This window comes from Hipposideros armiger, unplaced genomic scaffold, assembly GCF_001890085.2.
Source record: "Hipposideros armiger isolate ML-2016 unplaced genomic scaffold, ASM189008v1 scaffold_168, whole genome shotgun sequence".
Classification (NCBI taxonomy): domain Eukaryota; kingdom Metazoa; phylum Chordata; class Mammalia; order Chiroptera; family Hipposideridae; genus Hipposideros; species Hipposideros armiger.
The window spans coordinates 2,373,528-2,388,593 of record NW_017731518.1 but is presented as its reverse complement, the minus strand read 5'-3'; the positions used below and the strand labels follow the sequence as shown (position 1 = coordinate 2,388,593).

The 15,066-nt window shown below is 34.0% G+C and overlaps 1 protein-coding gene across 6 annotated transcripts in view; it reads right to left on the bottom strand.

Annotated features, from left to right (window-relative positions):
• Positions 1-15,066, bottom strand: part of WASHC3 (WASH complex subunit 3) — a 43,635-nt gene that overhangs the window by 21,699 nt on the left and 6,870 nt on the right. For 3 of the 6 annotated variants that reach the window (XM_019651840.1, XM_019651843.1, XM_019651841.1), the window contains exons 3-5: positions 11,453-11,518; positions 9,613-9,720; positions 5,758-5,868 (exon numbers count right to left, since the gene is read on the bottom strand). In XM_019651840.1, coding sequence (XP_019507385.1) covers positions 5,758-5,868; positions 9,613-9,720; positions 11,453-11,518 — 285 coding nt within the window. The remainder of the gene's footprint in view (positions 1-5,757; positions 5,869-9,612; positions 9,721-11,452; positions 11,519-15,066) is intronic. The other 3 variants (XM_019651845.1, XM_019651844.1, XM_019651842.1) reach the window with 2 other exon arrangements.

Genomic DNA, 15,066 nt, shown 5'->3' with positions numbered 1-15,066 from the left:
ATAAGGGAACTGCAAATCAAAACCACAATAAGGTATCACCTCACACCTGTTGGAATGACTATTATCAAAAAGACAAGAAATACGTGTTGGAGTGGCTGTGGGGAAAAGAGAATCCTTGTGCACTGCTGGTGGGAGTGTAAATTAGAGCAGACACTATGGAAAACAGTATAGAGGTTGCTCAAAAAATTAGGAATAGAACTACCATATGGTCTGATCCAGCAATTCCTCTTCTGGGTACTTATCTGAAGAATATGAAGAATTCTGGGTATTTATCTGAAGAATAGCTTGAAAAAATATATATGTGCCCCTATGTTCACTGCAACAATGCTTACAATAGCCACTATATGGTAGCAACCTAAGTGTCTATCGGTGGATGATGAATGGATAAAGAAGGCGTGGTACATACATACAATGGAATACTACTCAGACATAATAAGATGAAATAGCACCATCTGAGACAACACAATGGATCTTGAGGGTATTATGCTAAGTGAAATAAGTGAAAAAAAGACAAAACTATATGATTTCATTTACACGTGGAATATAAAACAAAAAAGTAACATGAACAAAACAAAAATAAACTGAAAGATACAGACAATAGAAAAATGGTTAGCAGAGGGAGAGGGGTGTGGGGGAAGGGAGAAAGGGGTAAAGGGTACATGGTGATGGATGGAAACTAGACTTTTGGTGGTGAGCATGCAATGGAGTCTACAGATATCGAATTATAATGCACACTTAAAATGTATATACTGTTATTAACCAATGTTACCTCAATAAGAAAATAAATTACTCTTAAAAATCCTCATTTAAAATTGCAAGACTATGAATAACAACATGAGGGGAGAAAACAGTGGAAGAACTAGCAGGTAATTAAATATTGAGAGGAGAAACAGATATAAAGATATAGAAAACAAATCCAACACAGCCTAAAAAAAAGTATGTGTGTATATGTGTATCTTTATAGAGCAAACCTGAAATTTCAAAATACATAAATCTCAGGGATGGCTAGCACTTATTAATGAATAGGAACTGGCACTTGAAAGGCATGTACTACAGTGTTTTACAACAGAAGGAGAAAGATACCTATAAATCAACACAAATATGGAAAGCCTTAAACATGGGATGAAGGAAGCCCTAAGTGAGGCTAAAAAGGCAACTGTATTATGAGGTGAAGCATACTTTTTGGCCACCTGGCCAGATGAAGGATTCAGATGAGGTTTTCCAAAACATGCTGCAAACAAGCACAAGGATAAAATAAAGACGTGATGTACTGGCACCTAAATTTTACCCAAATCAGGGCATCTAACAAATTCCTATATGCTGAAAAGTTTATCCTTTAACAGATAAAGGAAGCACTGAGGGGAGCTGATTTAACAATTTCATACTTACATTTGAGCCAAAAGACAGAAATGAATGATGATGCAGAAGTGACAAGAACTCTGGTAGTAACCATGCCCAAGAAAAACAATCCTGGGCAAGGAAAACAAGCCTACACTTGTGGTTGGACATTTTGACAATCAGTCACTCATAATATGCGTAGGGAGCTGAGGAATGGTGGATCTACAGAGGACTCAAGAAGAGTAACTACTGGCAGATTCATGTCAACTGTGAGGGGGACCTCTACTCAGTCATTCTTCGTTTGGTCCTGCAAAACACTGTAAATCAGTAATCTGAAGAAATGGGAGCATTTCTACACATTTTCAAGTGACACAAAGCTAGGAAGGAGAGTTAATATGTAGGATGAAATATCCATTCAACAAGTATTGATCGAGCACCTTTATAGGCAAAGTGTTAAAATGAATACAAAGATGAATCAAGATACAGCTCCTCTTCCTCTCATGGTTTTCTTTTCCACAGGGGAGATAAAAATATGTAAATAATCACTCAACAAGGTATGAAGTCATAAGTTCCATAAAAAATATAGACAAAGTGATTAGATAGGTCAATGAAGGGAGATATTACTCAAAGCTTTATGTGTTGGTGGGTTCAGAACCTGGGATGATTTAGTGCAAGTGCTCATGGGAACATGTCAGATGGGTAGAGTTTGGAAATGTAGTAATCAAGAGAAGGGGATCTAGGTTCAGAGGTGGAAAAGCATGGAGCTTATATCGGGAAGGATTTGTGGTTTTTATGAAGGGTGGAATTCAGGACAGGGAACAGTAAGAAACGAAAGTTGGGTAATAAGATTCTGGGATACAGGTTGGCACAATAAACTAAAAACAATAAAATTAAATTTAACTGGGATGAATTTGCAGTTTTAGGATGGCAGTGTAAAGACGTTGCTCCCCCTTTCTTCTTGAAAATTACCCCCAAAGCCCAAAGAAATAGAATACAAACTCCAATTTTAATGACTAAGAGGCATAGATGAGCCATAATAACATGGATATTACAAGCAGTTAAAAGAATGACTGATGACTTAGCATAGCAGAGGAAGGCCAAGTCCATGTGCCTGAAGAGGGAGATACCACAAAGAAACAGCACTTCCAGAACACTGGAAATGGTGAGGAATCAGAATACCCCCACCAAAGGCAGAGGGGAGGTAAAGAACTGAAATCAGGAAAATTAAGCTAAAAACAGGGAGAGTCTGAGGCAGAAGAAACTGAACTCCACTCATGCTCAGTGACACCAAGCAAAAAGAATGAGTTGAAGCTAAGTTCCAAGTACTGCTAGAGATTTTTTCGTAATAAAAATGAATCATTATTTATTCTATCTTAAATGTTTCTAAATAAAACTTCTTTTAATGATATTATAGAGGTTGAAATATTTTTCAGCAGTTCTTAACGAGAATGATATTTTTGGAAATACATATGCTCTAGCTCCAAGTCCCAACTCCAGATTCTAATTTAGTAGGGTAGGGACCAGGAACTTATATTCTGACCAAGTCTGAAAACCACTGAGCTAGTGTAAAAAAGAAATCTATCACCAAAACCTATCAAAAGGTAAAATGGCATACAGAAAATACAGGCATTTTCATTCATAGGTTAAATACTATGTGCCAGGTATTGTTCTAGGAATGGGAACAGTGCAATACACAAAAACTCCCCTACCCTCATGGAGTTTATGTTCTAGAGGGGGGGGAGACACAAACAAAGTAAGTATGTAAGATATGCAGTATTTTACATATTATTGGAAGGTTATATGAAGACAAATATAGCAGGTAAGGGGTAAAAGGAATGGGGTCAGAGTGGAATTAATATATGAGTCAAGATTTAAAGGGAAGTGAAGGAGTACGCCTTGAAGATATCTAGGGAAAATGTTTCAGGCAGAGAGAATAGCTGATGCAAAGGCCTCAAGAGAGGGGACTGTCCATATATTTATTCAAGAGACATGTGGCCAGTGAGCTGGAACAGAAAGGTAACAGGGGTGAGCTAAATTGTATAGGATCTCATGGGCCTGTGAAGGACTTTGGCTTTTATTCCTATGAGATGGTAAGCCATATAATCATATGAATTTTTAAAAATGAATATTTAAGGAATAATTTAAATATATACATATGTATATACACATATGTGATATATAACAGGGGTGCCAAAAGAAATGTATACAAGTGGACACTTTGGTCAATGTTGCTCAAACAGTAGTTCGCCGTAATCATAAGTGTCTGGATGCTGACGGTAACCACTTTGAGCACCTCTTGTAATTGCAGTAGTCAAACGTGACTTGTATTCACCTTTTGTTATCGGTATATATCGAGTATTACAATTTTGATACAGTTTTCCTTTTTTTAAATGTGTATTAAGGGCCGGCTGAGTGGCTTGTTGGTTAAGAGTTGGCTTGGGAGTGCGAGCTCTGAGCAGTAGGGCCCCGGTTCGGATCCCACATGAGGGCCAGTGACGCTGCGGCCTCTACAACTAAGATGGTGAACAACTGCTCAACCTGAAGCTGGGCTGCTGTGAGTCGCCGGCAACAGCGTAGGCTGCAGTGGGCTTCTGTAAGCTGCCATGAACGGCCGGCAGCGGGCGTGAGCTGCTGTGAGCCCCTGTGAGCGGCCAAGGGCCGGCGACCGATATGCCTCAGCCAGGAAGAGTGCAATGATCACAATACCAACATGGGCCAGTGAAGCGACGTCCTCCACAACTAGACTGAAGAACAAAAGGACAGCAACTTGTCTGTTCCCCTTCCCCGATTCCCCAACGCTGTTCCCTCCCCAATTTCCCAATAAAATTAAAAAAAAAAGTGTATTAAAATTGAAATAATATATACCGATAACAAAAGATGAATAGAAGTCATGTATATACATTTTTTGGGCATATATCCCCAGTATATAGGATTCTGAAAAGCAATGGAATTTGTCTAAATAATTAATAACAAAAATAAAAATTTCAAGTGGTGTTTGGGAACCTTAGCTGGCTAAATAAATCTAGACAATACCTAATATAGTACATTAAAGTAAGTGTTTAAGAAATATTTGTGGATAAATGGACAGAGGAATTATACAGAAATGTTTTTAAAGTTCCTGTAAAATCAGAGGTAATACATCAAGAATATAACAGTTATCCTAAATACAGTTTTTAATTAAAGATTTCAGAGAATTCTTATAGAAATCGTCAAGGAGATTTTCCTATTTCATATTTTATATACGTTAGGCAAAGAGAGACTCAAAAAAAAAACAAAAAAAAACCCTTTCAGAGTCACTCTAAAACTTTTCCTCTTTTGTTTGAAAGAGTCAAACATACAGCTTTTAACAGTCCACATTTTATGCTTAGCTTAAGCTTTCCTGGGTTCTAGCTATAAAAACTTATTTATCATGATTCATACTCAAACTACCTCTACTTTATTCCTTTAATTTAAAGAACTTCATATACTTTCATTCCAAAGTCTGGTTCATGTTTTTCTAAAGACTAGAGCCCAGGGTTTTGATTGTCAGTGAAAAATTCTGAAAGTGACAAATTCACTTCTGATGGAAAAGTGAATGTATTTTCTCTTCACCACTGTCACCACTGTAGCTTCTAAATGAGCCAATCTACTCTTTCTGGTTATCAGGGAGTATTTGTTTTTAAATTACTATGGTGATAAATAGTGCCATGGACATCAAAATAAAAATGTTCTACTTAGTACTTCTCAGTATTAGTACTTCTGTTGCCTTATAATAGAATGGTACAAAAACATTAATTTTTTAATGAACAGAAAAATGATAACAGCTAGCTCTTTCAATCACTGCAACAAGACTTTGTACAGGAACAAAAAGAAATTAGCTTCTGCTGTTATAGGCAACTGTAGACATGTTTCGTATCATATTATTATATAATGATTTCTTAGAAGAAATATAAATTCTGAAATCATATAATAGATTAAAAGGATTACTTTACATGGGCAAGAAACTTATGCTTTTTTCCATGAACCAAATCACTGACAGATGAAATTCAGGATAAAAATACACAAAAAACCATTATTTGCGCTAGCATACGAGAATTAAGCTCAAGCCATATGATTTACCAAGTGAATAGTCCACTTTCATTCCTCTATCAATATATCCAAAATTTGCAATAATAACTTTGTGTAAAGCAAAAAAATTTTACATAAATCTGTATTAAACTATGTTAATCTGAAGTGTGAATCAATTTTAATTAGAAAGATTTGACCTTTGGTTACTTTTTATCAGGTCATTCATTAAACATAGGAAAGAAGTAAAAGAGGAGAAAACTTGGTCATTCGGTTTAGCAGTGTTCTCAGCTTGAAAAACTAACAATGAAACCTCCAGCGTGAAGAATTTCAAATGAGGCTGCTAGACAGAGAAGACAGACCAAATCAGCTTACCACTTGAACCATTTTGAGATATCTGGCATATCTTGGATCCTTGGCTACAGTTAAGATATTTTCTGCTGTTACTTCACTTTCCTGTGGTCCAGAGTCTTGTAAACTGTTCTGCTGTAGAGAGTATTGCGTGTAAATCTTTAGACAATTCACAAATGGGGTCCATCATGTTACTTAACAGGGATGTTTCTTTTTATAATTCTAAAGCAATCACTATCAGAAAAAAATCATATTTCTAAATTTAAATATCAATAATTTAATGATGGTATATACATTTCCAAATATTTAAATATGATTTCAGAGGAAGGTACACTTAATATTAACACTATATTGTTCCTTAAAAATGCAAATATATTCATGGCATCAAAAAAATATTAGAATCCTGCTTTACTTGTCCCCAGAGTGCTGATATAAAACATAAATTATAGGTTGGACATATTATTTTAATAAAGTTTTTCATAAAGGTAATAAAACTATCGACTCATCAACTATTCAACTCTCATGGTTAGTAAATTGGTTTTCTATCTATCATCTGCACAACTGAATTTCTCATTTATTAAATAATCTTTTTCTAAGTGAATATGCTATTCTAACATCTTAGAAAGCAACGCCTAAAGAATTTGTGGAAGAAAACCCATTTCTCAGACAAAATTATCCAGTTTTATATATTTCAACTATTAATGGTAACATTCTCCACAGAGTGGTTAAGATTAAATACTAAATACTACGTGCAGTAAAGAATACTGGAAATGATCTTTCAGATAAAAATGGTTTTATTATACAGGCAGTTCTCACAGTACTGTATTAACTCAAACTTCCTGCAACCCTGCCCTCACTTAAGTGCAAAGCCAAGGCTGTCTCTACACATCTTGATTTTTCTATAAATCTGAACATTTAGAATAAATTTACTTTTGTGAATTCTCATTTATTATATGTATACATAGTAGCATTAATAGGAATTTCCTTAACAGAATGAAATCAACTTTATGTCTACATATCTCTGCTGGAATATAGATAAATCAAGAAATGTCTTGAAATATTCATAGTTTTAAAAATATGAATGTGACTTATATATTAAGGTTTTTCCTTAGATAATTCAAATATAAATTAAACCTTTCAAAAACTCTGAAGGAAATAAAACATCCAAAAATACACTTAAGTGTTATATGACACTTAAGTGTACAGACGTTAAGTAAAATACATAAATACGAAAAGTCCAAAAATTTAATTAAATAAAAAATTCAAACAAGACCCAAGTATGTTTTTAAAAAAATTATGGACAATAAATGCATACACTAGCACAAGAGACTAAATGCTAATTACATACAGGCCCATTAAATCTCAAAACTCAGCCATTAACTTTTGCCTAATAGTCAAGACCTCAACAAGGTTTAATTATATCAGGTCTTATTTGAATGACCCAATAAATTCTCTATCATATCTCTCAACTGTCTTTCATTTTATTCTTAAATTAATCTCAATCTGCACAATTGGATGTTCTATTGTGAGTGCTGATAAAATCTGAACCATGAAATTAAAGTTGCAGAAAAATCAGTATGCAAACCTTGGATCTTTGACTCATACATAAAGATTGCAATGAATGGATGATTTTTTTTTGAAGTGCATAATTATCTTTTATCTGATAAGTGAGTTGACTAATGCCAATGGAAATTCTGTGTTAAGCAATACTTACGTCCATTTCAAAATATTTTACAAAAAAAATACCAATTAATAACAACGGAGAAGATATAAGTCGATTTGAATATTAAGAACGTGCTAAACAGTTATTAAGCTAATCAACACACAACTTTACCACAATTTTAAACTCAGGAAGCCAACAGAGCTTCATAAACCCTCCAAATGAATTAATATACAATTTTAAAATAAAATTGCCAGAGATATATTAGGTTATTCTGAATTTTAGAAAATGTAACTGTGATTACTCATCACCAATTTTTTGAGACCTTAAGTAGGCAGGACCAATACAACTACGTAATTTTTAAAAGACATATTAAAGATAACATTCATAATGACACCTGGAAAAAGTAATATTCAAAGTTACACAGATACCATTTAAAAATTTATAGAAACATATGACAGCTAATCCACCAAAGCATAGCTACTATGTAGAGTGGAAACACTTTACTATTTTTTACATGTCTTGTTTTAGAAAAAGGGTGGTCCATATTTTAGTGAAAGAACCTTGTAAGTTAACTCCTCTACAACATCTGGATTTCCTCTTATATATCATTCATATATATATGAATGTACACACACACACACACACACACACACACACACACACACACACACACCGGGGGGCATGATCATGGAATTTCCTATGTTAATTAAATGGATGTTAAATTTTCTAATATGTAATTGTTAAGAACATGGTCATCTAATTCATCCCACAAATCTATACTATAAATATATGCCTCCCCCACAGTGCCTCACACCACATGTGCTCAGTCTGTTTAATGAATTCAACACAGGTGCTGGAGACAGGGTAGTGTAGCACAGCAGGTAAGAGGTAGGACTTTTGGCACCAGACTGCCTGGGTTAAAATTCCAGCTCTTACACTTACTGTTTGGCCTTCACCAAGTTACGTAACCTCTGTTAGTATACTTATTTGACCCATCTGTAAAGTAGAATTGATCATACAGTATTTACTTCATAGGTTTGTTGTGGGGATTAAATGAGTTAATTTATGAAAAGCACTCAGAAGTATAAGTAGGCCTGGCTCATAGGAAGCACCCATTACAGGTTAGTCATAATCATCACGGTCAACAGCGTCTTGATCTAAAAAATATCCTGTAACAAGTAACTCCGGGTACAAATGCAGAATTCCATATAGGTAGGAAGTCTACTTGTTCTCCATGTTAGTGATTCTCTTATTTTGAATTTTAATACCTCACTGAGATACACTAGCGATTACTTTCAAACAATGAATTTTTATTTCTTGAAATAAAAAGTAATATAAAATTTAAACTTATACAGAGAATAAATGAACATTAAGACATAAAAACCAAATGTAAAGTGTGATCATTACTAGGATGCTGATTTGAACAAATCAAACCCCAAAACACACTTTTTTGACAGTTGGTATTTCTTAGATCAGTATCTGTCCCATTTCAATAGCTTACAAATCACCTAGGGCTCTTGCTAAAATGTAGGTTCTGATTCAGTAAGTCTGGGGTGGACCTTAGATTTCTAACAAGCCTCCAGGATGCTGTTGGTCCATGAAGCATCCTTCAAGTAACAAGGGGTTAGAAAGGGATTTATTGTTAATTATATTGTGTGAGATAAAGCATTGTGGTTATGCAAGAAAATGTCAGGACTTTTCAGGGATGCTCAAGGAATTACACATAGGTGAAAATAGCATGATCCTGGGATTCAGTTTGGCAAGTGACAAAAAGGAGATGAAGCAACTGCCACAAAAATCTTAACTGGTGAATCTGGGTAATGGGCCTTTGGGTATTCATTGTACTATTCTATTTTTGTGAATGAAAGTTTTTATACTAAAACATTTAGAAAGTACATTTTTTATAAGAACTTAGAAAAAATTTCTATAGTGAACTTGAAGAAAGTAATTATATTCAAGATTTTTCCAAGTCCTATAGAGATCAATTTTCTTTTTTATAGGCAAAGAAAATATTAACTTTAAGGAAGACCTTCAAAATAACAAAACAAAACACCTAATTTTTTTTTTCCAAACTTCAATTTCTATCTTAAGGCTTTAAAACATTAGTAGTCAAAGTTTTACATTTTTGTTTAACTTCTTCCTTCAAAACTGTTCCTTAGGTCTATCTAGTTCAACCAAGAAGATTCATTCATGTTTCTTGGAACTTAAATACTTACCTGTGATTGCTCTGAAGTGGTTTCAGAATGTGGTTCATTTGTGACACTAGTGACACTTACAGGAGATACTTCAAATGTGACATCATCTAGGCCTGGGATAGATGACAACTGAAAAAATAAAATGAATGTTGGTATATGAGGATAATACTATGTGCTAAGCACTGTAAGCTCCTAGGTGTGTGTCTGTTAAGCCCATAGAAACAGGTTTATAAAATCTCATCTTTGGTATTTGAAATTATCCATGCGGTCAACTATTTAAAAGGGACAGGCATTCACAAATAAAATATTCTGAACAATTTCTCACAAATCTAATTTAGCTTATGACCATTATTTTCCCAGAAATTATTTTTAACCTAGAAGGAATCCTTGTGTAAAGAATGAGAAGAGCATGGGCTTTGGAGTCAAAGTGCCTCGGTTTAAGTCACAAGCCATGTGTCCTTGTGTAAATCTCTGTAGGCCTCCATTTTTTCACCTGTAGAGTGGGATAAAAAACTTCACAAAGATGTTGTAAAAATATTTTTTACTAAACATACTTTGTAAAAAAAATTGCTTTGTAGCACATTTTAAGTTTCAATTACTTGAGAAATGACAAAACTCTTGTCATCACATTTTAATGTCTAATACAGCTCATTCTTTTTTTCTTTCTTTAAACATTTAACACTGAATGTTACTAAAATGTATTATTTTTTATACACAAAAGATGAGTGTGTTGTCAGTGGTTAAACATCTCAGGTTGGAGTTGCAAGATCCATGTAAACCCTCTTTTCTGATTCAATCTTGATATGAGCAATATACATTTGTCAGATGTTCGGCTAATTTTGGAGATTAACTCTATGACCATGGAAATAAGTAAGGTTAACTAGTCCATATAGTAACTTAACTTGTGACATTGGACTCTAAGTCAAGAATTCCCTTAAAACAAGATATATAATCATAATAAAGAATGAGAAACCAATGGTAATAAGATCTGAAGCAGCAATATTCATTGAGAACTGTTGACTGATGATAGTACTTAGCACAGTGGCTATGGTCCAAATATTTTCAAGTGGGTATGGTTGCTAAAAGGATATCTTGAACATGCTCAAGGACAGGTATCCTAAATTTTCCAAGCTAGAGAAATGCTCTGAGAGAAATATAGGTGCTGAAGTCCACAAGATGTAGAAAGTACAAACTACACATCATGATCCTTATGCTTAAGATATTAGTCATTTTACTTCCTCATAAATATTTATTATTTTTAAAGATTTTTTTTGATAAAAGGATGCAGCTACAAAAATATATTAGTGTCTCCATTACATTATAAACAGAAAAAACACACAAAATCTGCAAGCTTTCAAATCAAAACAACCGTTTTATATTTGCTAATTATCTTTTGTAGTTTCTGACTTCAAAATATTGATATTCTTCATTAGCATTTAATATATTTGCAAATGACAAATAGCTGATACTTTCTCCAAATTTTGCTCTGTTGACACCTAAAATTCTTGCTGTGTTATCAAATGATTACTATTAAGATTATTGGGAATTTTCCATTTAATGAAGTAAATTATAAAACAGCTCAATTTGTTAACATGTTACTCACATTATGCTTCTGACTAGTGTAATGAAAGAAATCTCAATTCATGGGTACATTTAAACAGACTCAGTTAATGGTTGAAAATAAGTATCATTTACTTTGCAATTATAATGAATTAAAAAAACAAATAAAAAACACTATACCACCTCAGGATGGAGGAGCTAAATTTAATTCATTCCCAAATGCAATTAAAGTTAAATATAACTGAGAAGGCTGATAAGCATACAGCAAAGTTTATACTATAAATTATTCAGAAATACAAACCTTTGCATCCAAAATATTGAGAGTTGTTTCAATTTGTTGGATACGAAGAGAAAGGTCTGCCAGTTTCTGGAAAAGATTAGAAACAAAAGAATAAAGTCTGATTAAAATAAACTTAACAAGGATAACAACGGGCAGATTGAAAAATAATAAAAACCATGGCTTAAGTGTTTGTCATTTTTTATTTTTCATATTTCTCTTATTTACTATGAGTAGGAATAGGAACTCAAGTATTCTATTATTTTTTCATTAGCATGCTTCACAGTGATTTTATAAAGTTGTATTCAGAGATAAGAAGGAGTTACATTGTCAGCCTTCTCAAGCTCATTATCAGAGCCATAATCAATCATTGGGATCAGAATGCAAACTCCTCCCAGGACAGAGTTTTTTTCACTGCTGTGCCCCCAGGCCTCAGAACAGTACTTGCCACTTAACAGGAGCCTAATAATTATTTGTTGATGAATGAAGAAATTCTTCATAGAAACAAGAATAAAAATTAGCTCAAGAAAGCTTGGAACAGGATTTGCCTTTATCTACTGCTTAAACACATAAGTATATACAATTAGTCCTAAATTCAAGCTCTTCAACTTTGAAAAGTAAAAGGAGATGAAACTGGAAGATGAGCAGTTCATGTTGGAAGGAATTAAAACAAAGAAAAAATTAGAAAAAGTTCTAGAAAAACAAAAGGAATCAATCTACCATCAAAATCCTAAATAAACCAGAAACAAAAGTTTACTGTACTCTCGTTACTCTACACAATTATATACAAAGGGTGCCAAAACAATGTATACACATTTTAAGAAAGGAAAAAACTATATTAAAATTGTAATAATATATATCAATAAAAAAGATGAATACAGGTCACGTGTATACATATTTTTTGGCACCCCTTGTACATACACACACACATACACATAGCCACACAAAAGTAACATCGTAAAATATGATCCATAAGGACATTTATTTAAAACACCCTAATCCTACACATTATTATATTCAGTAACAAAGTCCAAGAGCAGTTGGACAGTTTACTAGTTGGCAGATGTGCATACAGCATTTTGACTGCTTTCTGGGATATTATCAAGATCCTGACTGACTCATAAGCAGATTTTTAACACCCCAAGAAATGGTCATTTTGCCCACATTTAGAGAGAGAAAAAAGTGAAAGTAACCACAGAGTAGTGCTTCTTCACAAAATACTTATTTTTAAGATGAGCATCTTGAGATCTACAAAGATATAATTTAGAAATAAAACATAAGAATCTAGTTTTAGTGGCATTCAAAGCTAAGTTTAACTTTGATTTCTAGGATTTGTTCACATAAGGCTTTTATGTAAATATAAATACAGGTTTACAAAACATCATGTGGATGGATTCCTCTCCAAATTATAGGCATTTTCCTGAAAATCACGGAAATTAAATTTTGGCAAATTTAACCAGTCTTTTAACTCATTAGAGAAGCTTACTAATTGCAGAAATCCCACAGCAAATTTGTAAAGTGAATGATAATTTCTAACCTATTTTAAAATGCATACATTGGCTTGATTAAAGTAAATAAACGCGTAAAGAGAAACAAAAAGATGAATTAAAAATTAATCTTTGTTTTAATATCTTTTAGGTATTTTTAAGCGATCATCACTGTAAACATTTTGAGCATTTACCATACTCTGCTACACCGTAGATGCATCATATCATTTGAAATCTTACACCAAATCTATGACAAGAACTATTACGCCAATTTTAAAGATGAAAAAAGACTAAGTCTTCATTCAAGTAAAATAATCTGCACTCAAACACTCCAACTCCAGATACTATTTTTGAAAGAATTTTACATTGTTTTGAGACAGCTTTACATTGTTAACACATGACGTCACAGACTCTGGGGATGATGTGTCAGTTAGATCGTAACAAATCAGTTTTAACAAACGTACCATGCTGGTGGGGAATGATGGTAGTGGGAAAGACTGTGTGCATGGGGGCAAGGGGCAGGGAGTATACCGGAACTCAGTGCTTTCTGCTCAGCTTTGCTGTGAACCTAAAACTGCTCTAAAAAAATAAAGTTTACTAATTTAAAAAAAAGGTGGAAAATTCCCAAAGTATTTCACAGATAGAATTTTTGTTATTCAAAGCTAATAAATGATTAATCCTTTTCTCACTAAGATGCTACTGTGCTAAACACTAGGAATCAAATTTTTCTGATCAAATTTTCCTAAAACAGATGCTGTTTATCTGATTTTAAAATTGGTATCAAATTTTTCAGGTTTAGATCATATAACTCAACTGTCCTTCAATGGGTACTCAATGATTCATACAGGATAGGCTAAGGATTGAAATACAAGTCTCAGTAAATAAGGGAATAAGGAAGAAAATGTTAATTTGTATTATTATAATCTAGAGATGATTTAAAGTATACAGGAGGGTGTGTACAGGTTATATTCAAATACTACACCATTTTATATAAGGAATGTGAGCATCCCTGCATTGTGGAATCTGTGGAGATCCTGAAACCAGTCCCCTGTGGATACTGAGGGATGACTGTACTTTCTAGAGCAGTAATTCGCAATCTTTTTTGGATGCAGATTTGTCTGGTATGTTAATCTTTTGCTTTGACACTCATATAACCTACTCTCACCTACTATTACCAAAATCTCACCAAAATGAAATGATCTGTGTTTTTTCAATAAAACAAGATTAGATGAATGATTTATTCCCACAAGACATGAAAACCACTTATCTAAACATCAATATATTACAATATCAATATCAATATATAATTTATCTAAATATCCCTGACATCTAATCTAACAACAACCATAATTGTGAAGTACAGTAGTCCCCCATTTTCTGTAGTTTCAGTTACCAGTGGTCAATCATGGTCTGAAAACATTAAGTGGAAAATTCCAGAAACAAACAATTCATAAGTTTTAAATTGCGCGCTGTTAAAATGCGTAGTGTGATAAAAATCTCGCACCAACCTTCCCAGGATGTGAATCATCCCTTTGTCCAGGGTATCCATGCCGTAAAAGCTACCTGCCCATTAGTCACTTAGTAGCCATCTTGGTTATCAGATCGACTGTCACTGTATCAAAGTGCTTGTGTTCAAGTCACCCTTGTTTTACTTAATGGCCCCAAAGTGCAATAGTGATGCTGGTAGTTGGGATGTGCCAAAGAGAAGCTGTAAAGTGCTTCTTTTAGGTGAAAAGGTATGTAGGTACAGGAAAAACAAATAGTATACATAGGGTTTGGTACTATCCGTGGTTTCCCCAGTGGATAAGAGGGACCACTGTATAAAGAAATCTGAAGAAATGATAATTTAATAAAAACCATCTGTGATTTCTCATGAAAAAACATTCAACATCACTATTAGAGAAATGGAAATCAAAACTACAATATCACCTCATACCTGTCTGTAGGAATGGCTATTATAAAAAAGACAAGAAGTGGGCCGGCTGAATGGCGCGATGGTTAAGAACTGGCTTGGGACGCCAGAGGGCCCCGGTTCGGATCCCACCTATGAGGGCCAGTGACACTGCCCTCCACAGCTAAGATGCTGAACAACAACTCAACCTGGAGCTGGGCTGCCGTGAGTCGCCGTGGCGATGGCGATGGCGATGGCGA